The sequence below is a fragment of the Anguilla rostrata genome, chromosome 17 (genome assembly GCF_018555375.3).
Source record: "Anguilla rostrata isolate EN2019 chromosome 17, ASM1855537v3, whole genome shotgun sequence".
Taxonomy (NCBI): domain Eukaryota; kingdom Metazoa; phylum Chordata; class Actinopteri; order Anguilliformes; family Anguillidae; genus Anguilla; species Anguilla rostrata.
In genome coordinates this window covers 9,466,003-9,491,288 of record NC_057949.1, presented here as the reverse complement: position 1 = coordinate 9,491,288, position 25,286 = coordinate 9,466,003, and the positions used below count along the sequence as shown (strand labels likewise).

General features: G+C 45.7%; 1 protein-coding gene and 1 long non-coding RNA gene across 4 annotated transcripts in view; both read right to left on the bottom strand.

Moving 5' to 3' along the window:
- abat (4-aminobutyrate aminotransferase) overlaps positions 1-23,011 on the bottom strand; it is a 30,974-nt gene extending 7,963 nt beyond the window's left edge. The window contains exons 1-10 of one of the 3 annotated variants that reach the window (XM_064315710.1): positions 22,844-23,011; positions 14,916-15,049; positions 13,075-13,172; positions 12,553-12,582; positions 9,105-9,222; positions 3,128-3,177; positions 2,160-2,240; positions 1,185-1,277; positions 684-746; positions 183-246 (exon numbers count right to left, since the gene is read on the bottom strand). In XM_064315710.1, coding sequence (XP_064171780.1) covers positions 183-246; positions 684-746; positions 1,185-1,277; positions 2,160-2,240; positions 3,128-3,177; positions 9,105-9,222; positions 12,553-12,582; positions 13,075-13,172; positions 14,916-14,985 — 667 coding nt within the window. In that variant the 5' untranslated portion in view covers positions 14,986-15,049; positions 22,844-23,011. Of the gene's footprint in view, positions 1-182; positions 247-683; positions 747-1,184; positions 1,278-2,159; positions 2,241-3,127; positions 3,178-9,104; positions 9,223-12,552; positions 12,583-13,074; positions 13,173-14,915; positions 15,050-22,255; positions 22,426-22,843 lie in introns of those variants that run through there. The other 2 variants (XM_064315711.1, XM_064315713.1) reach the window with 2 other exon arrangements.
- LOC135243718 (uncharacterized) lies at positions 4,133-9,098 on the bottom strand. The gene is made up of 2 exons (XR_010326766.1): positions 5,126-9,098; positions 4,133-5,090 (listed from the first exon to the last, which is right to left on the bottom strand). It is a non-coding gene; the product is annotated as an uncharacterized LOC135243718 (long non-coding RNA).
- Positions 23,012-25,286: the final 2,275 nt, after the last annotated feature.

Here is a 25,286-nt window from a genome sequence, read left to right as displayed (position 1 = left end):
GCAAACACAGAGACTGGGTATTTACACAGAGCAAACACAGAGACTGGGTATTACACAGAGGAGCAAACACAGAGACTGGGTATTTACACAGAGGAGCAAACACAGAGACTGAGTATTACACAGAGGAGCAAACACAGAGACTGGGTATTTACACACAGGAAACAGAGACTGTGGTTACTCACCCATAGTTCTCCCATGGAACCCTCCCATGAAGGACAGGATGCTGAGGTCAGGGCAGCCAGGTAACTGTGGGAGGAACAGTGGCCCTGTCAGAAATCCCCCAAACTCTCACCTTCATTACAATCAATGCACACGTACTGGATCTGGCTTTGTTAGCCCCCTACCCCCAAAAAAACATTTCTTAACATTTTTACTGAGAAACACTCCACATCATGCACACCAAATTTCAATGATGGTAGAAAACTATACATCCGCTCCAGAGAAAAATAATGAGAGAAGCCATTACACAGAGAAGCTGATGTACAACAGAAGAGTATAACCAGCTTAAAAGCACCCTACACATGGAGTACAATTACACTGTAATTACAATGTACTACGATTACCCAAAATCCCCCTCCTTAAGCCTGAATATGACAAGGCCCTTGTCTTTCTCCAGCATCACAACTGCTGAAATCCATACGTCCTTCCCTTCAAATTTTGGTCGGTTGTACGCACCCACATACCTGGTTGATCATACAGGAGCTGATCTCCTCCTGGCTGGGTACGTTGTGACCCCTCTCCTTGTTCTGTGGGGGGGAAAATGAAGAACACGGTCGATGCGGTTGTGTGCTGTGCCTGCCCTGATAACACGAGTAAAACATCATGGTGGAACAAGCAGGAGCCATTCTAGAACCTGCTTAAGTTCACAAAATAGACAGCCATCTAGGGCTTTCCCCATCAGGAAAATAAATAAATAAATAAATAAATAGAATAAATAAAAACTAACGGGGAAAGCGTTTCTTTAGCAGGTCACGCCACACGTTTATGGATCTGCCTGCTGTGGAGCCTTCACATGCAGCCAGCTATACTCCTTCTCTAGGGTCATTTTCAAAATGGCCCCACAGGACTATGTCCAAGTATTTTTAAAGGACCAGTAGTCATGTTGCAGTCCCAGGAAGAGCTGACATGCTAACGGGTAAACAGGAGGAGTGATGGGAGCAGATGTGCTCCTCCGGCGCACTCACCCTGTACCAGATGAACATGGCTTTGTAGGCGTTCTCGTTGGAGCAGGATCCGCAGGCCATGGTCTGGACTCGACTCATTCCGCTCGGAGCCACCTGCAAAGGTGAGTGTGTGTGTGTGTGTGTGTGGGGGGGGGGGCGGAAATGGTTTGCATAAGTCCTCTGCCATAAACATGAAGGCATGCAAATATTTACCATCACAGCATGATAGGCCTGTTCCCATCTCAAGCAGACTCTGTGTGTGTGTGTGTGTGTGTGCGCGTGTTTCCTATCATAAATTGCGTAAGTTTATATCCCACTTTGTCGTTCATTGACCTTCGAGCTTTGGCTGAGAAAGCAGCGCGGGGTCGAGAGGCTGAAGCGCTCGCTCGTCTTCGCCGGTCTGACCGGCTGGGACCGGAGTGGCAGGGCAGCGTGACCCCGCCCCCCCCTGCCCCCGCCTGTGCAAAGCTCCGAAATACAGCCCCGCACGCCGGCAGCCAGAGAGCACGGCTCAGCACTCAGCAGCCGATTAGCACCTGCACTTCCACATTGCGCAACACACGCTGCCCCAGATTTCTCAACGGCCTGGAGGCCTTCCCGGAGAAGAGCGGAGGTGGCTAACGTCTGGATGCGGGGGATGTGAAGGTGTGATGAGATAACTGGGTGGAGGGAGAGCGTTTCCCCGGTAACAAGCACACAGGGGCAAGGCTGAAACCCCAGGACGTCAAAAAAAGCCAAACGCCTTCAGTGTTGGAGCACGCTTGCTGACTGTGCACAATGTCACAATGAACATTCCCATTATCAAGCGCATTACATCGCAGGAATGCCATTCACATTTCGCAAGCTGATGTGCTTGTTTAACAGGGGACATGTTCTAACCTAATAAAACAGCTCCGGGCCATGGCCTTGAGCTTCATCCCCAAAAAGAATGCTGATATGTAGATACTAGCTAGTATGCACTAGAGGGTTAAGTGAGAATGTGAACAGGAAACCCACTGAAAGGAGGCTCTCTCCCAGCTTGTCCGGAAAGTTCTCTGGGGGCAGGATCCCAAGGGCGGGCCGGTTAACAAACGCACTCTGGAGGGACGGAAACAAAGACATGCAGCGATTACCCAAAATGATTACACCAGAGACCCCCTATACACCACTGCACTTGAACAGGAGTCTTGAGTTTGAAAGACCACAAAAAACCAAGAAGAGGTCGGGTTTTTTTTTTTTTTGTGAAGTCTGCTTCATAATGAAGACGAGTCTAGTTTTCAACACATTATAAACAGCTTTTTAGAGAGAGAGAGAGAAAAAATCCAGTTAGAACTGTTAATTAAGCAAGGGAAAATACTGATTTTTTAGTTTTTCCTTTCACCAGACAACAACCTTCAGCACCCTTTAATTAGGGCAAATCTAACTCCTGGTCAATAAATGACCCAGAAGGGCTGCTGAGTGGCTCATCTTGTTAAGGCACTGTTCCAGCGCATGGACAGGCCCTGCGGTCTGGAATCAAATCCGGTCTGCGCCAGTGCGAGTGCCAGTGTCTGTGCCAACTGTTGACTGGGTACATACTTTGAGCGGCACATTAAGTTCCCCCCTCTGATACACGACTGTATGAGCCAGATTTACAGACGGGCTTTGCGATAAGCAACAGCTGACGCCGCAGGACCTGGAGAAGGTACACCCTTGCCTGCACTATCCTGAATAAATAGCGGGGAATGCGGCAATGAGTGTCCATATATACACTTGATTTGGCATGTGTATATATGAGTGATAAAGAGGGGATACAAATAATTGCAGATCAATACTAGCCTAATAATATTAATATACGTTTTGCTTTAAAAAAAAAAAAAAAAACAAGAAGAAATAATCAAAAACTTTTTGTGACCAGGTTGGCTGAGGACACACTAGACACAATTACATGCTTTCCCCCCCAGGACAAATCCTTTATCAATCAATTGGCCTGTCCAAGGACTCACCATGTTGTTTGGGTTTGACATTACTTTCATGAGGGCTGGGTGGTTGTAACCTAAAAAGGAAAAATAAATTAATACATACAGATATGAAACATATAAATTGATGCTGGGAAAAATAGCTGGGATGCTGGGAAAAATAGCTGGGATGCTGGGAAAAATAGGCTTCCTTTTTCAAGTACATGAAAAAAATCAACCCATTTATGCATACTCTTCTGACCATTAAAAAATAGTTTAAACAAAAACTGTCCACCCATCACAGGAAGAGAATGAACAGTCATGGCAATGAGGCAGTTGATGTCTGCCAGTTCCAGTTCTGATGCTGAATATTTTATCCAATAACGTTTAGTTTTTTGTAATGACTGCAGTAGTCATGGGATAGTCGTCGTACCAAGATGGTGGAGCTACCATATGCTAGGAGTGACACTGATTTTAACCAATCATCGTGTTCTGCTGTAGAGATCAAAACCTTCTGACTGGTTCAAATGAATCGGCGAGTAGTTCCTACTTGACCTGGATCCCACCGCGAGACTATAGTAGGTATCGGCACCTTTACATTTACGTCAGGAACAATAACCGCAATGATGAACAAGAGGACTTTTGACAAGGGAACGCGAGTGCAGCTGTGACAGATCTTTATCTTCCGCCATGAACCTTGTTCAGTTCAGCACAGCTCAGATACACGACGGCTTTCACAAGAACAGATAAGATACACATGCATCTTGCACAAAGAGGAAAAACTGTCTATATGCTCAAGGCTCGTAACATGGCACCAGAGACTAGATATGGACTGCTCTGAATGGATTCTTTAACCAGGACCAGGACAAATCCCTCATATATAAGCACTAGCAATCCTTATCCCAGCCAGCAGAGGGCAAATGAGTCTTTTTAAAGACAAAGCAGAACCTAAATTATATATTACGGGACTTTTAAATGAAATTAAACTGTTTGCTGTTGAAAAAGGTTAGCTGGCACTATTTTGGGTTTCGTAATTTTATACCAAAAATAACAACAAAAAATCTACGTCATCATGACCATCCGCGGTTCCAAAGGTTCCATTTCTGTTAGCCATTTTAACAATTTAATTTAGTACATTAGTACTTGTTGACATCGTATGCCAGATTGGGTTACTACATGCACAAGGTCACATTACTGCACTGTCATAGCTGAATACTGACCAACAACACCAGATACCAAGAACAGGTTTGAACAATACCAACAATACCAAGAAAAGATTTGAAGACTTCAAGTTTAGAAATTGTGTATGCATTTTATATTCATTATATTATATACAGACAGTTAATCAGTAAATCTTTCAACTTGTGTCTTGTGTCCACATCATACAGAGCAAACTTAAGAAGGAATGCACTAAAAATGGAAATCAATTGTGTGAGATGTGGGGCTCATTTTTGTATTCCTGAGAGTAACACCGATGTTCTCCTGGATAAGAATGCCTGGCAAGTGACATTAATTTAGTGCATTCCAAGTTCCCTACATATTGGCAAAACACTGAAAAACAATACTGAATACAGCTGTTGACCTTCTCACAGACACACACACACACACAAACATGTACGCACGCATACACACAGCTGTGGGTCATCACTCCCCTCTCCTACGCGTGCACGCATATACACACACATATATATATATATGCAGGCAAAAACACAAATAGACAACCATGCAAGCATACATGCATTCACACACACATATATACGCATGCATACACACAAACATTCTCACACACACACACACACACACACACACACACACACAGAGGTCAGAGAATTGTCCATGTCTGCTTCAACATGGGATTTAAGAAGGAAATAAAATCTCTGTCTTACATAACAGTTCCTGACACAAGCCAGGCATTGTCATGTTAAATGCAATTCCACTAACTCGTTCAAGTAGTGGTTACGAGCAGATCGGCTAAAACCCGGCAATCAGCGACGCGCGGTGCTCCGAAGGCCTCCGCCAACCGGGACGTCGCACGCGACCACCAACGGTCACTGTCATCCGCAGTGCGGTCGCGTTGAACTACGTTTCATTCAGTGACTACACTGAAATAAACAAACATACAATACCGTACCAGGGCTGGGGTCTCTAATCACTGATTAATCTGCTCAGAAGAGCCCACCTATTCAGCTGGACTGAAGCAGCTCCGGGGGGAGAGTCCCCATGCCAAAGTCCTGGCTCACGGTCATTATAAAACACCCTGGGCTGCTGACCAAAAGGAGACGATAAGGTCATCGCGTCCCAATCTGGCCCCCTTGTGCGGTCGCCCCTCCCCTGAGAGCTGATTGGCTAAGCAACCCCCTGCCTTTCCTGGGAAACCTTCATACCCTGGGTCAACTCTGTAGACCTGCTTCAATAAAACGTAGATAAACAGAAACAGCCGATGCTTTAAATTTAAATGGACTGGTGAATAAGGGTGCTACAGCTGTGCCACACCGCGGATTCGAACCCTGATTCTGCCGGTGACGGGTCTGGACGCTGCAGCAGCCTGTCTCATTGCCACCCTTTGCAGTTGGTGCGCTAACACAAGCGCTAAGCTGTCTGGTGCAGATAGCACTTCAGAAATACGAGACAACATTCGGTGCAATGGGGGAGTGATGTAACACGTGCCGTGTAGCTGCAGACGTCCTGCGGTTCGCATCACTACTGACCACGCGCACGCACACATGCACGCACGCTCACACACACCTCTAGACATCATTTTTCTTGGTTTCTCTGGTTTAGTAACAACAAGGTGTGATACTCCAACAGGAAGAGTCAGGAAGCTGCTGCTAGGCGCGCCTGTCATATTTTTAGTGAGTGACTCAGTGGGGGTTGCCACGGGCCCTGTTCCTTCACGAGGCCAGATGCAGTTCAGCGGCTTTGCCCGCGGCCTTTGGGCGCTTTTACATTTTGACTCTGAACCGGAACGAGGTGGATTTTACTGGAAATGCACACACCCCTCCCCCACCACTCCACAGAAAGAAAGTCAGTGGTGTGTGTGTGTGTGTGTGTGTGTGTGTGTGTGTGTGTGCGTGTGTTTGAGTGAAAGACACCCGGAGAGCAAACGTGACGCTCATGCTCCATTATTGCTACAGGCCTGACAGCCCGCACACCACCGGCACACACAAGCAGCCATTTAACCCCTGTCTGTTTCAATCCCGTTCAGATGCACATTTACTTACATCGCTAAGCGGCAGCAGGCCCACGCCATTCACTACATAAAGATAAAATATGGCTTCCTCCTGCGATGCAGCTTAGAGACTAGCATCTTCTATTTACAAAACATAAAATGTCTTGGGTGGCTTAACAGGAATTATATTCAGCAGTATAACTAACAGACCTTTGAAGAAGCATTGTAAAAGATCTGTTATCTGGGCAGCACCTCCGCTAATTTCCATCTTCAGGTTGTACAACACGCTACCAGCAGCTCAGGGATTTGAGCCAATCACTGCGCTTTGCTTTGAAGATGGCCGATTGGAGCACTACCTGTTTTTGGCAAGCAAACTCGCTCTCCCATCACTGCAGCCTCACGTTCACCCCCTCTCCACCAAAGGTCACTCGGTAACACAAACTGTTTTGGTCCTCCAGTCGACTCAAGTTTTTGAGCCCCTCGTTCAACACCTGTTCCCAGGAACGCAAACCCGCCAGGAGTCGCGCTGTTCCGGAAACGTGGCCTGAAAGCAACCCGAAACAGCCTGCCAGTACGCAGGGCCGCTGGGCTCCTGTCATGTCAAGGACACGTGTTAAAATCAGGCAGTCGCTACTTTCAGATGAGTGACCACTTGCTCCCAGGCTCCCTGTCGTACTGAAGGGTTTTCAGCTTCTCTCTGGCTCCTGGGCTGTCCCATCTGGAGTTAATCTGTGATTTTCTCATTGGTCCTGAAAAAGGTTTTTTTTTTTTTTTTTTTTTGAGGCCCCGTCTCCCCTCATCTCCAAGTGTTACGTAACCAAGGCTACAGGGCATGGGAAAGCTTCAGATCTACCCTCCCCCCGCCCCCCCACAGCAAACTAGCAAATCATTCAAAATATATACTGTACCTCTTATTTCAGGTAAACAAACCACAAATATATCACAGTGCTCATGAAAAATATATATTACAAAATACACAGTAGATATTTAACATTTAATGAAATGTATCTCCTTTTTTTTTGCTGATGATGTTTGCAATACCACTATATTTTCATTAAGAGATGCTGCCTGGAATTACCAGCTACATGTAATCACCTCAAATGGAGAACTGTAATTCAATAATGCTTTTAAAGACTGCGCTAGCTTCAGCACAGGGATCAAGCCTGAGATTAGCTGGGCTTATCGGCCATCTCAGAGGCACAGCGCTAACCATGGCGAGAATTAAGCTGTGGAAACCGCCGTTAAACAAAACAGTGCTTAAAAACAGGATAGAATTTCAACAGCGATTGTGGGTTTCTGGTATTTTTCCTTGAGTGAAATAAACAGCCACCCAAAAGCTGCATTTAGACACGATTTCTTCATGGTGGAGGGCGAATCACAGGCTGTACAGTGACGGTTTCAAAATAACCCTTGAAACCAGACACTGCAACTCAATCGTGTTTTGAAGCAGTATGACATGAAATAGCCCGAGCGAGTAGAGGGGCTTTAAATGAGGGCTGCTGGGTTAGGGTTATGGTTTGGATTAGGGTTAGGGATGGGCCCCCGGGCCTGGTAGTTAAACCAGCCTGCACACACTGTGCCCTTACAGGCGGGCCTGTAGGGTGTCACATGATGGACCGTGAGGTTGCCCAGAGAGGGAAGGACCTCAGTGCTCCGCTGCAGTGCACAAATAGAGTGCTGTGTTCACCCATTGGCCTGCAGTGAATCAGTCATCCCGTGACAAACTTAAAGCCTGGCCGACAGCTTGGAGTCACTGCCATAAAACACTTCTGCAGTCTGACTTCCCTGTTGTAAATATTCAGTGTATGAAAAATAGAACTGTTTTTTTTTAACCCCCCTTCATGTAAACCCCCCGTCATCTCACGGCCTGCTTCAGCCCCTCCGGGACCCGCAAACGGCCCCCCGGCCAGCAGTTTCAGAACCGCCAACACCGAACCGGCCCGCTCGCGCGAGTTCTGGCGATGAGGCGCGGCTGCCGCGGCGTCTCGGCCGGCGCGTTCGCCGAGGAGTCAGACGAAGAGAAAAGGGCGGTCTGCTGGAGCCCGCCGGCGTAATTAAACCTTTAACAACCCGTCTGAGACTCCCCACCGCCACATTACCGCGAAACGCCTGGACGAGCTGGACCCGCTAAACAGCCTCAGGCTGAGCCCGGCTCCGCCCCGGGGCGGCAGACTGAGCTACGCTCTGGGGAAGCGCACGAAAGGATCAAAGCATACTTGTGGACTCACCTTAATGCTCTGATGAAGGTCCGTTGCCCGGAAGCCAAGCTTTTTACATTCATTGATGAGATTTGCAATCAAGCTCAGCGTGCCAAAGACAAAATAGAGGCACTTCTCGTTCATGCCAGTTAAAACAAAGAAATTCAACCCATATTTCCACTTTCCAATCCAAGAAACCCTCTTTCAAGGCAACTATTTAAATAATATGCACAGTTTATGCTTCCTGTGTCCCATAATCAAATTCTAACGAACATTACGTGCACAGTACAGCCTTAGAAAAACAACAATTCAACCAACATGACCGGGCAAATGCTACAAAATGGAATTTGACAATTACTCTGATACCGGTTGGACAGATCAGTTTTGCTCTCGCGGGAGAGCTTCCAGCATGTCAGCTTGTTAAATTCTCACAGGGAAAACTGTTCACTGATTAATTCTGTCCATCTGTCTGTCTCTGTCTCAGTCTGTCTGTCTCTCTGTCTCTCCCTCTCAGTCTGTCCGTCCATCTCTCTGTCTCTGTCTCTCTCTCTCCGTCTCTCTGTCATTAGTGTTCAGCGAACAGCCCAAAGCCCCTCCGCTCTCTCTCTGTTGAAGTAGTCCTGCCCTGTTTCGGGTCTGGAGGCCTGAGGAGTCTCACCGATGGGGATGGACGAGATCTGGGTGTACAGGTCCAGCATGCGGTTGCCGTCCACGTCCACCAGGTAGTTCCCGCGGCTCTCCTCGTAGTTGCAGAAGAAGTGCACGGCACCAACGTTCTGAGGGGAAAGCAGTGGACAGCGTTCAGGCGCTGCTCTAGCGCGGCGTGAGTGGGCCCCGGTCTCGTACCCAACCTGGACGGTGCCAGCCCCAACCAGCGCGTAAGTGGTGCCAGCGTCACCCAGGGAGGGAGAGGCTTCAGTAGGCCAGCAGATCAGCTGCCGTGCCAGGGTGTCCTCGACCAGCCTGTCGAGCTGCACTCAAAGCATCTTCCTCCATGTGTGTGTGTGCGTGAGCTTGACTAGCAAGCTGTGGCGTGATAAGAATTTGCGGCTGACATAACACACTTGAATGCTAATGAATGTGGTTGGAGAGACCTAATTTAGCCTTCAAAAGGCTCCCTGGATCATTCAGATGACCCTGGACTTCTGCTCAAATTGTTTTTGCAAGCCTTGCGAAAAAGAAATGCAGCTTAGTCATGTCAGCCGGTAACAGTAAACTGCTGCCTTCATGACTCAGGGAACAGCCAAGAAGTGTCCTTTAAAAATACACTAATCAAATGTGACATTCCTGATGGCGGTACTCCACAGTGAAGCTACGCAGCACAACGGCTGTGCATTTGCTTCAGTGGAGTGATGGCGATCTAACTGAACTTTCTTCAGGTCAACGTCATACCTCTTCTAAAACGTAACATTAAAAAGCAAAACACCACCAGTGTACGTTGCATAAATCAATATACTGTAAATTTTCCCCTCATATATTTTAATAAAAGACAGACTGAAGAGCAGGAGGGTATGCAGTTTATTTAGACAGTCTTATTACTGATGGTAACCGAGGCACAGAGTAAGTCTGGCAGAGAAGCTTACGCAACCGCGTCAGTGAGCGAAGAGGAGCGGCCGCAAAATCATTTGGAGAATTAATGTCCCCCGTCTCTCCACAGCAGGGTTCTGCTGCTGTGGCCGTCTCATCCAATCAGCGTCCCCGTCCGGAACGCAGTGACAAATGTGCCGTCTGACAAGACCAGGCCGTCAGCTACGTGCAGCCTGCGATGTCCCCTCTCAAACAGGAAGGACATTGCGGGCTGTCCTCACAGCCGGTTTTTCAGACGAGTGCGAGACATCACGGGCTGTCCTCCAAGCCGGCTTTTCAGACGAGTGTGAGACATCACGGGCTGTCCTCCAAGCCGGCTTTTCAGACGAGTGTGAGACATCACGGGCTGTCCTCCAAGCCGGCTTTTCAGACGAGTGTGAGACATCACGGGCTGTCCTCCAAGCCGGCTTTTCAGATGAGCGCGAGTCATCGCGACCGGTGAGCGTTTATGTCCGCCTCGCGGCTCCTGTACAAGTGAGAGGCCTGCGGAGGCCAACCGGGGGAAGCACCGCAGATGAGTGTGCGTGTATCAGTGCATGTGTGTATGAGTGTGCGTGTATCAGTGCATGTATGTATGAGCGTGCGTGTATCAGTGCATGTATGTATGAGTGTGCGTGTATCAGTGCATGTATGTATGTGCGTGCGTGTATCAGTGCATGTATGTATGAGTGTGCGTGTATCAGTGCATGTATGTGTGTGTCCCTGTGTATGAGTGTGCGTGTATCAGTGCATGTATGTATGAGTGTGCGTGTATCAGTGCATGTATGTATGAGTGTGCGTGTATCAGTGCATGTATGTATGAGTGTGCGTGTATCAGTGCATGTATGCATGAGTGTGCGTGTATCAGTGCATGTATGTATGAGCGTGCATGTATCAGTGCATGTGTGTATGAGTGTGTCTGTGTATGAGTGTGCGTGTATCAGTGCATGTATGTATGAGCGTGCGTGTATCAGTGCATGTATGTATGAGTGTGCGTGTATCAGTGCATGTATGTATGTGCGTGCGTGTATCAGTGTATGAGTGTGCGTGTATCAGTGCATGTATGTGTGTGTCCCTGTGTATGAGTGTGCGTGTATCAGTGCATGTATGTATGAGTGTGCGTGTATCAGTGCATGTATGTATGAGTGTGCGTGTATCAGTGCATGTGTGTATGAGTGTGCGTGTATCAGTGCATGTATGCATGAGTGTGCGTGTATCAGTGCATGTATGTATGAGTGTGCGTGTATCAGTGCATGTATGTATGTGCGTGTCTGTGTATGAGTGTGCGTGTATCAGTGCATGTATGTATGAGTGTGCGTGTATCAGTGCATGTATGTATGAGTGTGTCTGTGTATGAGTGTGCATGTATCAGTGCATGTATGTATGTGCGTGTCTGTGTATGAGTGTGCGTGTATCAGTGCATGTATGTATGTGCGTGTCTGTGTATGAGTGTGCGTGTATCAGTGCATGTATGCATGAGTGTGCGTGTATGAGTGTGCGTGTATCAGTGCATGTATGTATGAGTGTGTCTGTGTATGAGTGTGCGTGTATCAGTGCATGTATGTATGTGCGTGTCTGTGTATGAGTGTGCGTGTATCAGTGCATGTATGTATGTGCGTGTCTGTGTATGAGTGTGCGTGTATCAGTGCATGTATGTATGAGTGTGCGTGTATCAGTGCATGTATGTATGTGCGTGTCTGTGTATGAGTGTGCGTGTATCAGTGCATGTATGTATGTGCGTGTCTGTGTATGAGTGTGCGTGTATCAGTGTATGTGTGTATGTGCGTGTCTGTGTATGAGTGTGCGTGTATCAGTGCATGTGTGCATCTGTGTGTGTATGAGCGTGCCTGTACACGAGTGCATGTGTGTGTATAAATGAGCATGTATGTGAGCGTGAGTGTGTTTGTATGCATGTGGGGGGGGGGCTTTAGTGATGCGAGGTGGACAGCGTAACACTGTGCACGGGTAACTGCGTCCAATCCCCCACCCCCCCTTTTCCCCCGGAGTCATTGACGTGAACAGCCTTCAGATAAACACGGTGCCGCTGGTGATAAGGAAGTCATTATGAGACCACCGCCCGGGATCAGGAGAGGCAGACAGCAGTCGCCTGGCAGATCTTACAGAAGTAGTAACAGTTGCGACTATAAGACTGCAAAAGGAGAAAGTCTGGAGCACACGGAGGCTAAATAAGCCCTTTAATGGTGCAAAATAAAACTGACGCATTTCGACGCCACTGCGTCTTCATCACTCATATAAAAATATATATTTTTTTTTAATTGGCCTTTTGACTGGCCGATGGAGTTGCAACTATTAGTACATTTCTCAGATTTTGAGATGCATAATAATAATTATTCTAATACTTTCACAGGTGAAAATTGTCCCTTTTCCTTCACCCACCTCCCCACAGAAATATATAAAGAAAGGACAAGTCGCACAATCAGATGTACGTCTGCAGTGCAGTGCGTTATTGTGACACGAAGAGAGAAACGCATTCACACACAATCCCCTTCCCCAAAATGGCGGCCGGCGCCTTCCCTCACCTGGATTTCACCCAGCTGCTTCGTCAGCTCCTATAGCGAGCGGGGGGGAGAGAAAGAGAGGAGGTAATTATACCACCCAATCACGCCACGTCTCACATGCTTGGTAATTACACGCATTTTGCAGCCAGTTATGCTGCTCGTGCATCTACTGAAACTCAAGGACTCCTCTCTTCCTCATTTACGAAGAGGGCCCAGGCCAAGGCCAAGCTGCCAGCAGTTTACTGCTTTATATGGAGATGACAAAGTCTTCGCAAAAACGGGAGGTCGTTCAATAAACCTTTTCATACCAGGAACGAGTTTCCCTCAGAGCAGTCAACATGTTTTCACTATCACACACAAAATGAAAACAAATACATTTGTCTCATGTGTAAAAAATGTAAGTTGACATGCCCTCATTCCTGCGCACTCATCCTGCCTTAACAGTGCTGAGCGAGCGATGGGCGTGGCTAATCCTTTCGGTTTTATCATCACTAAATGGCCTCATTGTGAGACGACGTGCGCCGCCCGGCCTCTGTCCCTTACCCTGGAGCGGGGGCCCGGGACCTCGGTCTTCATCGACGGGCCGTCGTACTCAAACTCCTCCAGCGTCTTGGTGGCGGTTTTGCTGACATATCGGTACCCTGTGAAAGAGTAAAGGCAGCACCATGCTGAAATTCTCTCTGGCAAAATAAAACTGAAAGCTGTCTTGCGACTATTCAGCTATCGGTAACAGCGATATTGATAGAAGGCACACTCAAAGATGGTAAAATCGATTTGGATTCGGAATGTACAATAATGAAAGTGGCATAACTACACAACGGTCTCGAGGCACGTGTTGATTCTCCAAGTGATTGAAAAAAATATATTTACAGAAAAAAATGTAGAGATTACCTTTTTGCAACAGTCACCCATACCCATACACTACCCATTTTGCAAGGCGTGACAAGTCACTATATAGGCAGATATGAGATGCTAAATGTTAACCAGGGTCATGTAAACCTACAATGTGTCATACATTCTTCACATCGTAAAGGTCCATTTATCATATGAATTCACAGTATCAACTATTGTGTCAACTAGGTCTACTTACAACATACACTTCCACATGTACATGAAGCTGCTTGTAGGAGAGGCACAATATAGACGGCACTGTCCTGAAGAGGGCTTTTGAGAAGATGGAGACGGAACTGTGTGCACCCCAAACGCATGGATTGCACATTAAACTGCGCTGCAGTCTCATAAATTCTATAAACCCAAATTTGGCGCGCTTTCAAACCCAATTACCGGGAGCCGGCGTGAGAGCGACTGTGTCGAAATCACACCACGCCCTGTGGCGAAGAGACAGCGCCTGTCCCCGTCTGTCAATCACAGCGAGGGAGAGAGGTCATACAGAGTGAGGCACAGCCCTCACACTGCATTTTCTCCTATTGGCAGCATAGTACTCTTTTTGGCTTAATGGACGCAGTACGCTGACAATACAGTAAGAACACAACAAATTAAATAAAAAAGGGGGTGGGGGGACTTTATTTTCTTGGGCAGTATGGATAAGCTACTGTCCATTCATACTCTCTAACTCAAAGCCTGGAACTTTGAGTTTGGATCGTACATCTAATCTTCATACGCAATCTTACATAAATGCTCCAGAGTGCTGCATGCTGTAAATGAAACCTGCTGTGTGAGGCAAGATCTCCGGGTTAATGATCGAAAGGAGGGAAAGAACGCAACTTTCTCTGCCTCCTAGCTGGAGGGATACGTCCACCACTCCACACACGAACGAGGCCGGGCCTGGAGCGCGTTATGCAAGAGCTCCTCAGAAGCGGAGCAGAAGGGCAGCGGCAGTGGCGTTTCCGCTTCGCGCACACGGAAAGCGGACGCACGCGGCCGTCGTATCCCAGCATGCACCGCGTGAGGCGCTCCCGGGTTTACGTGATGTCTTCGGACAGCCAGATCTAGCGCATTCAAACGAAGCCCGGCGTGCAGCAATGACACGACTCTCTCTTCCCTCCTGCGTTTTAGTCTTCAGGACAATTAATTGCTTAGTTCTTAGGCCTGCCTTGTAGCATTGTCCAGAGACTGTGCAAAGCATAGTATATATATATATATATAAATATATATATAGTCCATGTTAACTCTATAGCTCTTTGTACAAGGCTTTGGAAATATGAATCGTAATACTATTACTCCAGATAGTCCAGAGGGTAAATCTCAAGTAGCTATCTGCACATGTGCACAGCTGTAGTATAAATAAATGGTCAGGCAGCCAGCCAGCCAGCCAGCCAATCAATCAGCTACAATTTCAAAACTAGCTGCAACCAGAGAACGGGGCACATCCACTATCCTCATTCAGAGGTTTCATTTCTGCATTAAAACTGCGCTGAACTCACCTGGGGCTGCGATGCGCAGGTTCTGCTGCAGGGAGAGACACAGCTGCCGGCTCAGCAACGTGGAGGCCATGCTCGCGCTTCAGAGAGAGAGAGCCACAGAGAGAGACAGTCCTCACCACCTGTCCGCGGTTCACCTGTGAGGACGGAGAGCGAGAGAAGGACGATCTTAAAGACTCCCCTCCACCCTTTGGAGCGGAGACGAAACAACCCGGTCAAACATTAACCCGAAGATACGACCTCTAGACCAGAGTCGACCTCTGGCCGAAGTTAGGGTCTAAACGTGTTTCCGGGTCTTTCTCTGAAAGTTAGCACTGAAAAACTACTGAAAGACCTTCCTTTGGGACCTGCACTGTTGTGACTGATTTAAAGAAAGATTGAGTAACCCAGGGCCTCAGGAAAAGGGGTGGGGGGGGTGGGCTCTGAGCTCATGACCACTACAGATCGTAATGATAATGAATGCCAGACACACAATGAGAACATGGGCCCCATACTACAGAATTCAAAGCAAGATTAAAGCAGTCTGTTGAAGGACTGCAGTGTAGCAGATGGGTTAGGGAAGGGAGAGAGTGGTCGCTTACTGGGGGGGGGGGGGGGGGTGACTGCAGTAAGCACCCAGATGTTTCTCTGCTTGTTTGTAAAAATGACAGTACAGGCAAAGACAACATGAACCCCATCCCAGCCCCCCACGCTTGAAATGACTGGATCTGTATTCGAAAGACTAAAGCAGAAAGTGCTGAAAAACAACCATCAACAATACAAATCATTAGAAAAAAAGATTTCAAACAAAATAATGCGAAAATAAGCCATCATTTACTGCCAGGATCACAACTGACCCTGGCACAGCACTCGCCCAGAGGAATCTAATTAACCCACGCACGTGTGCTTGACAAGTCAACCGTCAATAATAAACGGCACATATTTTAAACAGGCTAATTTTACATTTTTTCCAAAAAGAATATAAAAAAAACTGTTAAAGGAAGCTAGCCAAAAGCTGGTCGCTGAGGGAGAGCTCAGTTGGCAGATTCCTGCTTCCTTTCACACAAGACTGACTCCTCTGCTTGGTGGTGCACCACATGTACACTAAGCTAGTTCTCCAACACACCGCCTGTACAGCGCAGCTGCAGAGGGAAAAAAAGAGTCTGCTCACCTTCACTCTCTAAAATCAACAGATAAGCTGCAGCAAAGACACTAAATGGCAGTGTAAGAAGTCTGTCTCTGATGCCAATATGTCTGCTGGCCACACATTCCCTTGATCTTATCATTATCACAATACAGTTGGTACAATGGTAGAATAGCGACCAGGAGTGAGAGATTGGGAACCATTCAAGTCAACAGACGTGCTAATTCAATCACAACAGGACGGCCAATACACTATGGCCTAATTGATAGGTGTTACAAGGACCGACTACATCCGTCTTGGTATGTGTATTCAACACTACTGATCAAAGCTTCGAAAACAAATAAGAAGCAGCCTCTGGAAAGGTTCGTGGTTCAGTCTGACTCTGCTGAATCCAAGGTGTCATTCGTGCGCTTTGTCACTGCCGGTATTGGAAATAAACTTTTTTCATCACGTTCGAGAGACGTCCTTTTTTCCTTACAGCAGATTTAGGGGACAAATAAAGTTTTTTTTAAAGGGGGTTACAACTGGTTCCTCTAAACACATGCCATGGTACCACCTGAGCTCAAACCCATGCCTTGCCTACTTCCTGGAAGATCCAAAATTTCAAATGGGGAGTTTTCATAATTCTGGTTGCGTGTGTTGCAGTTGTGAAGCTTGAAAATCTTGTTGTGGGAACTCAGCCTCTTGTGGCTCACAAAGGCGAATCTGATTTAGGGATGAGCCACACCCAAAGCCCCAGCAACGTCTGACAGGGTCAGATTAACAAACACGCAAAGGTGTGAGGTCAAAAATGCGTGATTAGCCTGTTCTTAACTGAACATTCCAATGCTGATGCAACAATTACTACTGGCAAGTAGTAGCTTTAAGTTCTAGAACACTGGCTTAAAATTGACAAACATTTAAAATAAAAACCAAAAAAAACCAAACATACTCTTCACAAGGTTAACACTGATCACAAAACAGTTTTCCAAGACACTGGAAGAGAGAGAGAGAGAGAGAGAGAGAGAGAGGTGTTATTGAGAAGCACACAGGCGCAGTACGTTGGCATTTGCTCAGGGCTATACATCCACCAAAAGGTCAATCCAGGGCGAGAGACCCGGGCGAGTGACCTGCCGTAGGGAATGCGAGCGCCGTTTCAGCCAATCAGCTGGGGGGTGTGTAAAAGGCAGGTGCCTCAGCGAGGGGAGGGACAGGCCAGCACCATGGACAGCCCCCAGAGCTGGTGGAGCGGGCCAATAAACTTCAAGAGAGTACCCGGGAAAACCTGCTGGTTTGGCAGGGGAGGGGGTTTACTGGCAATGTGCAAATTACCTGTAGACCCCTCTGTGGATTTGTGCGCATGTGCCACCCCTTTTCTTCCTGAGAGATAGTTATCAGAAACCGGTGGGGGGGGGGGGGGTGAGTAGTAGTAATGATTTATAAAACATTAAACAACAAAACAATCTATCAAACTCCATGGAACCAAAAGCAATCGCTAAGCCTCCACCCCCAATAACAGCAATATTACATTCACATTTAACAACAGTATTACATCAAAGCCTCAGTTTGCACAAAAGGCTATATAGTTGACATGAACTATATATACTGTATTTTGCGTAGTCTTTGGACAATGCTACAAGGCAGGACTAAGAAAGCACTTAATTGTCCCGAGGACCGGCACTACAACGCAGGGGGGAAGGGAGAGTCGTGTCATTGCTGCACGGCAGGCTTCGTTTGAATGCGTTAGATCTGGCTGTCCGAAGACATCACGTAAACCCGGGAGCCCCTCACACGGTGCACGGCTGGATACGACGGTCGCGAACGCTTTCCGTGTGCGCGAAGCGGAAATGTCACTGCCGCTGCCCTTCTGCTCCGTTTCTAAGGGCCTCTTACATAATCCAGGCGGCTGCAGCAGGAATATTCCAGACGAAGTCTTCAGAAAACTCTGAACCCCATGCAGACATCAACCCGACTGGCTAAAACTGGTTCTCTCCGAAAGAGCGTTACGCAAGCCTGATTTATTCTTTTTTTTTACAAATGATTTCTAATAACTTCTAATGATATTTACAAATTACTTATATTATGGAAATCTACGTATGGAAAATGAATCGCTTGATATAGATTTTAGCATTAGCTACTACGGCTGCTCCACTTTAAACACACTTTAGGGATGTATCCAGGCACAATCGACACGGTGTATCAAAAATATAGCCCTATTTACGTGCTGCTAAAAGCGACTTTTTACTGATGCTACGTAGCCCCATGTTTACCCACCTGGACTGATAATGTGGATTAAGTAGCCTAGGCTAAAAGAGTTTATGTACTTGCAAGCTAAAAACGTTTACAGTCAGCGCGCTAATTCCACAATGTAATGTAGTATATATATGAGTTCTAATTTAGCAATAGTTGGCCTACAGCAAAGATGTCTTTTTACAACCTTTCGGTTGCCTATTAGTTCTAGCCTACGGACAGCAGATTTCCCTGGAGAAGGTTGTAAAATGTCAAAAGGACTTGTTGTTGGTATTAAAACTGACGAACAATAACACTGATTTTTATTTTATTTTATATACTGCATCCGTTTGATAAACAAGTAGCCAATACAACACAATAGCAACTGGGCTGCACCATTCATCACATATCCGTTTCCTAGCTGCCTTTTTCTGTTACAAAACGGCTCCTCTGGCAGTTACAAAATCAAGCTGCTCAGTATTCGATGGGAGTACATCTCCAAGGAGCCAGGAAACATTACTCTGCGAGGAATCGCGTTTTTGAAGATCAAAGAACAAGAGACAGACAGTTCGGTTGTTGCCTCGTTAAGGATGACATTAATGGTTCTAAAGGTCATATTTACAGGTTTAAATGTTACTGGTTTAGTTTTTTATGCAGATAAAATAATCTCTCTCTCTCTCTCTCTCTCTCTCTCTCTCTCTCTCTCACACACACACACACACACAACCTTTTTTGAAGGCTATTAAAATGCTAATCACTTCCGCGTTATGCAACGTGCTTCGGCAGCAATCGCAATCAAAGGTCCATTTTGAAGGACTGGTTCACAAAACTCGCCACATACATTTACCGGAACGAATCAACAAATTAGACGCTTTGGAAAATGATTTATATTAACCGAGGTATTTCATACTTTCCACGAACTAGTGGGACCAGTTACCAGACCAGAATTCCGACATGCTCACTGTCCGGATACAACCATTACTGTGACTGCTCTAAAACAAACGCATCAAACTATGTCGAACACATCGACGCAGTAAGGCTGCACATTTCTTTGAACATTTAACAACAAATATGCTCGAAGTGACGTCTGTGACACACTAACCTAAAGTGTAAGATTTAACAGGTAAGGGCCAAACTAAGGCATCGATACAAGGTACTTAACATGCCAACACAATTCATTTTCAACAAAACATTTGGTAAATGTTTCACTTGATATTTAAGTGAAAACATTTACTTAAAGGGATCATTGACATATTCTGAGAAACTGAGCTTCTGTATTAAATAATCTACATCTCAGTAGTATAGTAGTCAAAGTTTAAATCGGATCTACCCACTCCTGTTATCTGCATATTCCAGTGAAGTACATAACATGTTCATCGTAAATCAGCTTAATTTCTCCGTCCACTGGATACCGATATCGGCTCACATCGTACTTGGTGCTAACCAATGGGACAGCAAAATGGACCGTTATGTTAGCTGCACTGACTGACAACCTACAACCTCCGTTTCAAGAAGAATAGTTCTGAAATATTCACTGTTAGAGTTCAATGAATTGGTCTATTTTTTGCTAGATTTATCGTTGCATAATATTAATTTATTAACTTTAATGTCAACACTCCCTAGATAAGAGGATCAGTCAAGTAGTAATTGTAATGCAACATCACTTTTAGTCCAGCTTTTACATTTATTATTTTTTTCGTCAAGACACCCATAAAAGGTAATTTCACACAGTAACTGAAACGACTGCTCTCTGCACGGGAGACGATCACACAAAGGTGTTTGTGTCCACCTTGCAAAAAGGCTCTTGGAGTCTGATGATCGAGTACCGTTTTTAAAGGTGATCATGTTAAAAAAAAAAACTAAAAAAACAAAGTTAATTGGCAGGTGCAAATCACAGCAAGCTCACCCCAAGACCAGTAAAAGGTCATTGCACATCAGTACATTATCAGTGCAGGCAGAGAGCTGAAAATGTATTCAGTCAACTGCAAATGTATTTGGCCAAGTTTGGAATTACAACATGGCAGACAGAAGAACAAGTATACCCAATTAGCAGACCTGGCTCCATCAGGAAAGATGTTTATTGTCTGTGTGTGTTACACTGTTTTACAGTGTTTTACAAACTGTTAGCCCATACCTTTAGAAAGAAACAGGTCCCTCTGTTGGAACCTATAACAGCTAAACAAAAACATTGTAGAACCCTGTGTCAATGAACCCAGACTCCTGTAAGCTGTACGGTGTCATTCATATGTCATAAATGGAACAGCCATGACTAACACAAGCCGATGCAGAAGATTAAATGGCAAAAGGAGGGTCCTCCCATTTAAATCAGTGTACAGAAATGCCCTACATACCCACTACATACATCGTCAGTAAACTTTCACACAACATGCCCTACATCTGGAATAGCCAAAGGAAAAAAAAAAAACGATACTGAGAAATGTGAATATTAGCCAATGACAAAAACTACAGTAACCAGTCCGCATTTGTGTTAAGACACCTTACAGAAGAAAGATGCAAGCATTTGTTGAAAGGTAAATGGAAATCAGAATTATGTAAGCAGTCTCTGAGTCCGTTCACCTTCCAAAAACACAAGATCAAACATCCCCCCTGGCTGTGGCATTCCATCTCTCCTGCCTTCGAGGCTTTAATGGCAATAACAGATGCCGTCGCTATGGAGATAATTGGTGTGACACAATGCTGGGCCGTGAAAGTGATTCACTGTGACTACAGTGAATTACGCTTCCTGCAAAATCTTTACTCTGTCATGCTACTGGCCTGTTCACAAGCACCCTCAAGGGAAAAATAAGTATGACAGAAATATTCTGTCTATGTATCACTGGGTTTGTGAATCTGGAAGGCTTAAGAACCGATTCCCACCTGCCTGTGTCTGGCTACTGACAACAGAGCCTCAGCCATGTCCAGAAATGCCTAGCAAGAAAAATGCCCTTATATCAGCAGTTGAGATTAGTTCAACCCAGAGATGAGTTCACAACTGAGTTAAAGTACACAACTTAAACAATGTATGCTGATGTAAGGTGCTCAAACATGCTAAAAAAAATTTAAACTACTGGTAGTCTGCTCCACAAATGTGTTCAAGTCCAGCCTGGGCCTTTCTGTGTGGAGCTTGCATGTTCAACCTGTGACTGCGTGGGTTTCCTCCTAGGCTAGGCTAATTGGAGACTCTAAATTGGCCATGGGTACATAGGAGTGTGTGAGTGAATGGTGAGATAATGGTGTATGTGCTGTAGATTGGTGGATAGATTGGCAGCGTGGGCAGGGTGTATTCCCACCTCTCGCCCAATGTACGCTGGGATAGGCTCCAGCACCCCCCGCGACCCTGCCCAGGATAAGCGGGTATATGGATGGATGTCCTTAAAGGTGTGTAATGCTCCCCTCATAGACCTAAATGGCGAAATGATTAAAACTCCGTCATCTCAAGTCAATCACACACACATTACAAACGGAAGTGGAGTGTACGCCTACGCCTAATGTCACAAGCTCGCTGAACTTGCATCTTTCGCTAAAGAGGCTGCACAATCCCGTTATGTTATAGTCATATGTGTCTAGTCGCGGGGATATTTAAAATCTGTCAACCCATCACGAATTTAAACTTTAATTTCGACATAAAAGCGAGCAAGTCGGAAGCTAATCGCTGTGTGCTCTTATAATACGACCAAGAAAGTTTAGCAATGGTCCACACCGGTGCAGCAGACTTTCAAGATCAAGTATGAGCTTCCCCAGTCTGACGCAGCCATCCAGTCAAGCTACAACCGATGTAACTAAGCAACACAAAATTAGTCGCATTCTGCCTTTCAAAAATATTTGCAGTTTGTGATGGGGACAAATCGCAAATAAATTCATTTCATCTGAGAAAGAAACATTACAATTCCGTAATCAATCTAGTGTAACGTTACACGGAATGAAACCAACGTGGAATTAAGAATCATCTTAGACGATACGTTACACTGACACCGAATAAATATGCGCATTGCTTGCCGTTATATTACGTTACCTTTAAGTCACTACGGGAGTGAAATCTACAACTCCCCTTACGTCAAGGGTCTCCGCTACCAAGCTGGTCGTCTAAATGCGTTGCACTGTAAACTACTGTTGCGACATATAGCAGCAAAAAGGAACCGGTTCCGACTGGATCTGGCTAGTCTATGTGGAGCCTACAGCAATGCTTGGACGTATCTCCTGGAACGTCTAGACATCTGAAGCTTGCCAGTTAGCAGACATTGCTTTTGGAAGCTGCTGTTGACCAGATATTACACGTTACATTATACAGATTGTGCAGCTATGTAATACTCTTAGCTTGGCAACTGACGTTGCTTCGTATGCAAAATGTAGCCAGGTTGCATTTTGCCGCGATACAAATTAGCTAATGCTGTACGCAGCACAAAATACTACAGCAGGCTATTTAACTGAAACAGATAAACATCGCCTAGACTGAACCTAATGAATACAGCTGTCAGCGCCAGCTGCAAAGCATCCATACACTGGCCACAAGTAGGTTAAGCGACGTCTGTCAGGCGTTAGCCTGGACGCACCTGCAAGCCGCCAGCCTCGGAAGTGAGCTATACACAAAATAAATACTCACCACTTTGAGCCGACACTTCTTTAGTACCACGGGTAAGGAACCGCTCTCTTGGTTGGCTTGTTCACGAGATGGGAAATGTTCAAACTCACTCAATCCGGCACATTTGCTAGAGCGCAAGACAGACTTTAAGGCATCGATCAGAATATGCTCTTTCCTGAAAAGGAGGGGTCTAAGGATGAGCTCTGGCTTTCCGACCAATAAGGAGGCGACATAAAAAATTGATCGGGAAAGCTCACTCCCACAATGAAGACAGCGGTCGGTCGGAATGATATAACATTTCCAAAGATCCTAGCGAAATAGTAATTGCAGCTCATTTAGGTTAACGAATAACATCGCGATGTAGGCTACAGATGCCAGCTTCTTAAAAAATAGGACAGATTTTTGTAACACCACTAAGTCAATTTGGCTGTTTGTCCTGAATTGACCCCAAAATGCGCACGATTCCTACATGTTCCACGTGAAAATTTAAAAGAATATACATTAAACATAAAGGACAAGGTTCAAAAGATTTATGCAGATAGTAAACGATTTGTAAACTATCTAATTACGCATTTTAAGCTACCGGACATTTAGGTAATAATTATGAATAGCCGCTTTGTAATTCTATTTATTTAATTATTGAGGCTATTTGAGACGCAAAAATAATTCTTGGGACGTGCAAGTCAGTTGTGTAACTTAGGCTCTTAGGCTAGGCACAGATCACCTGCCTTTTTGCCCCCTTTCAGTTCCGTAATAGCTCATATAAAATGCGATTATCTCTCACATAAAAATGGGCAACCAAGGGGACTACACCATCATAAACTACATGAACAAAAGTGTCAGATCACCCCTTAGTCTGGGGCTGTTTTCCATGGTTTGGGCAAGGCCCCTTAGTTCCGGTGAAGGCAAACCTTAATTCTACAGGAGGTAAGAGCGGTTGTCTGGCAGTCGGAGGGTAGCCGGTTCGATCCCCTGCCCTGGGCGTGTCGAAGTGTCCTTGAGCAAGACACCTAACCCCTAATTGCTCCCAACTGGCTGATTGGAACCTTGCATGGCAGCCTTTCACCGTTGGTGTGTGAGTGTGTGTGAACGGGTAAATGAGAGGCATCAAAGGGTACATATTTTTTTTTTTTTAAGCACCATTGCTCAGTCGGTTAGAAAAGTTAACAGCCATGGACAGCCATTGGACTCCACAGTGTATGGTGATCCCTTGCAATGGCATAGAGGGCTTAACTAGCGAGTGGCATGAATTGCATTTCAATTAAATCCCATTAAGATAAACTACAGCTCTCTGGAGGTACCAGTTGATATTAAGCAATGATCTGGTTGGGCAAGTGGTTACAACTGTTGCCAGATATGCAAGAACATTTTACCACCAAAGGGCTCAAAACAAATTCAGCATGAAAATTTTGTGTAAAGGACACATGCTAACTGAACCATCGCCACTCTTTGTTCATGGTTTCCCCACACATGCAACATTCCATTATGACATTTGTAATTAAGGGTTGACAACAACAGCCTATTTGTGAACACACGGCATTATAAAGCGTTTGTTATTTCGCCATTAAAATGTACAGAAGATGTTGCGGGGAAAAAAAGAGGGAAAACAATCAAGATGGGCATTATATCGGCTGTTGCAGGGCCAGGCAGTCCGCCAGGAGGGCATTCCAGCTGAGGCCAAATCAACCGTATTTCTTTAATTTTACCAATTGCCTGCTTTTGTGTGTGTTTATTTTTATTTATTTTTGGTAAAGCGTCACGTAATTGTAGCCATTTTTAAGCGGCGAAATACAGCAAATAATAGGAAAATCAAGAAACCATTCTTGTAGTTTCCAAGAATTAACACATCCAACACCGCATATGGTTTGAGATTGGCATCCATTAGAGGTAAAATACTGCCATCTTCTGTCGAAGTAGAATGTAGCAGTTTGTCCGAACGGCCTGTTACTAAAGTCAGTCAGACCAGGGGTCTCCAATCCTTATTTGCGTTGCAGGCATTTAGCAGTCGTTCTAGAGCGACTTTTAGGAAACTTAAGCATCGCTTACACAGTACCTGTATATCCAGCTGGATATATACTGAATTGATTCAGGAGGAGTATGCAGTTAAGTACGCTCAAGATTGAAACTACAACCTTTCAGCGACAAGCACAGTTCCTTAACCGTTATACTACACAGCTGCCTATCCGAAAAGCGGCTGACGCGATGAGGTGGGTGCAGGTTTGTTTTACCTCAGCACTACGACACCTGATTCATCATGGTCAATCATGGTCTTCAGTTATACTTCAGCAAGCAGAGTCAGGCGCCGTACCACAGGGCTAAAACAAGAAACTTCAGCCACATCGGTCCTTTTCAGAAAAAATTGGACAGCGCTGGCCTGAACTATCCTTTATGTTATGGCTACAGCAGAAAACTTTTAATATTGCCTCATTTTAACTACCCCTTTGACATTCTGAAATGCAGTATA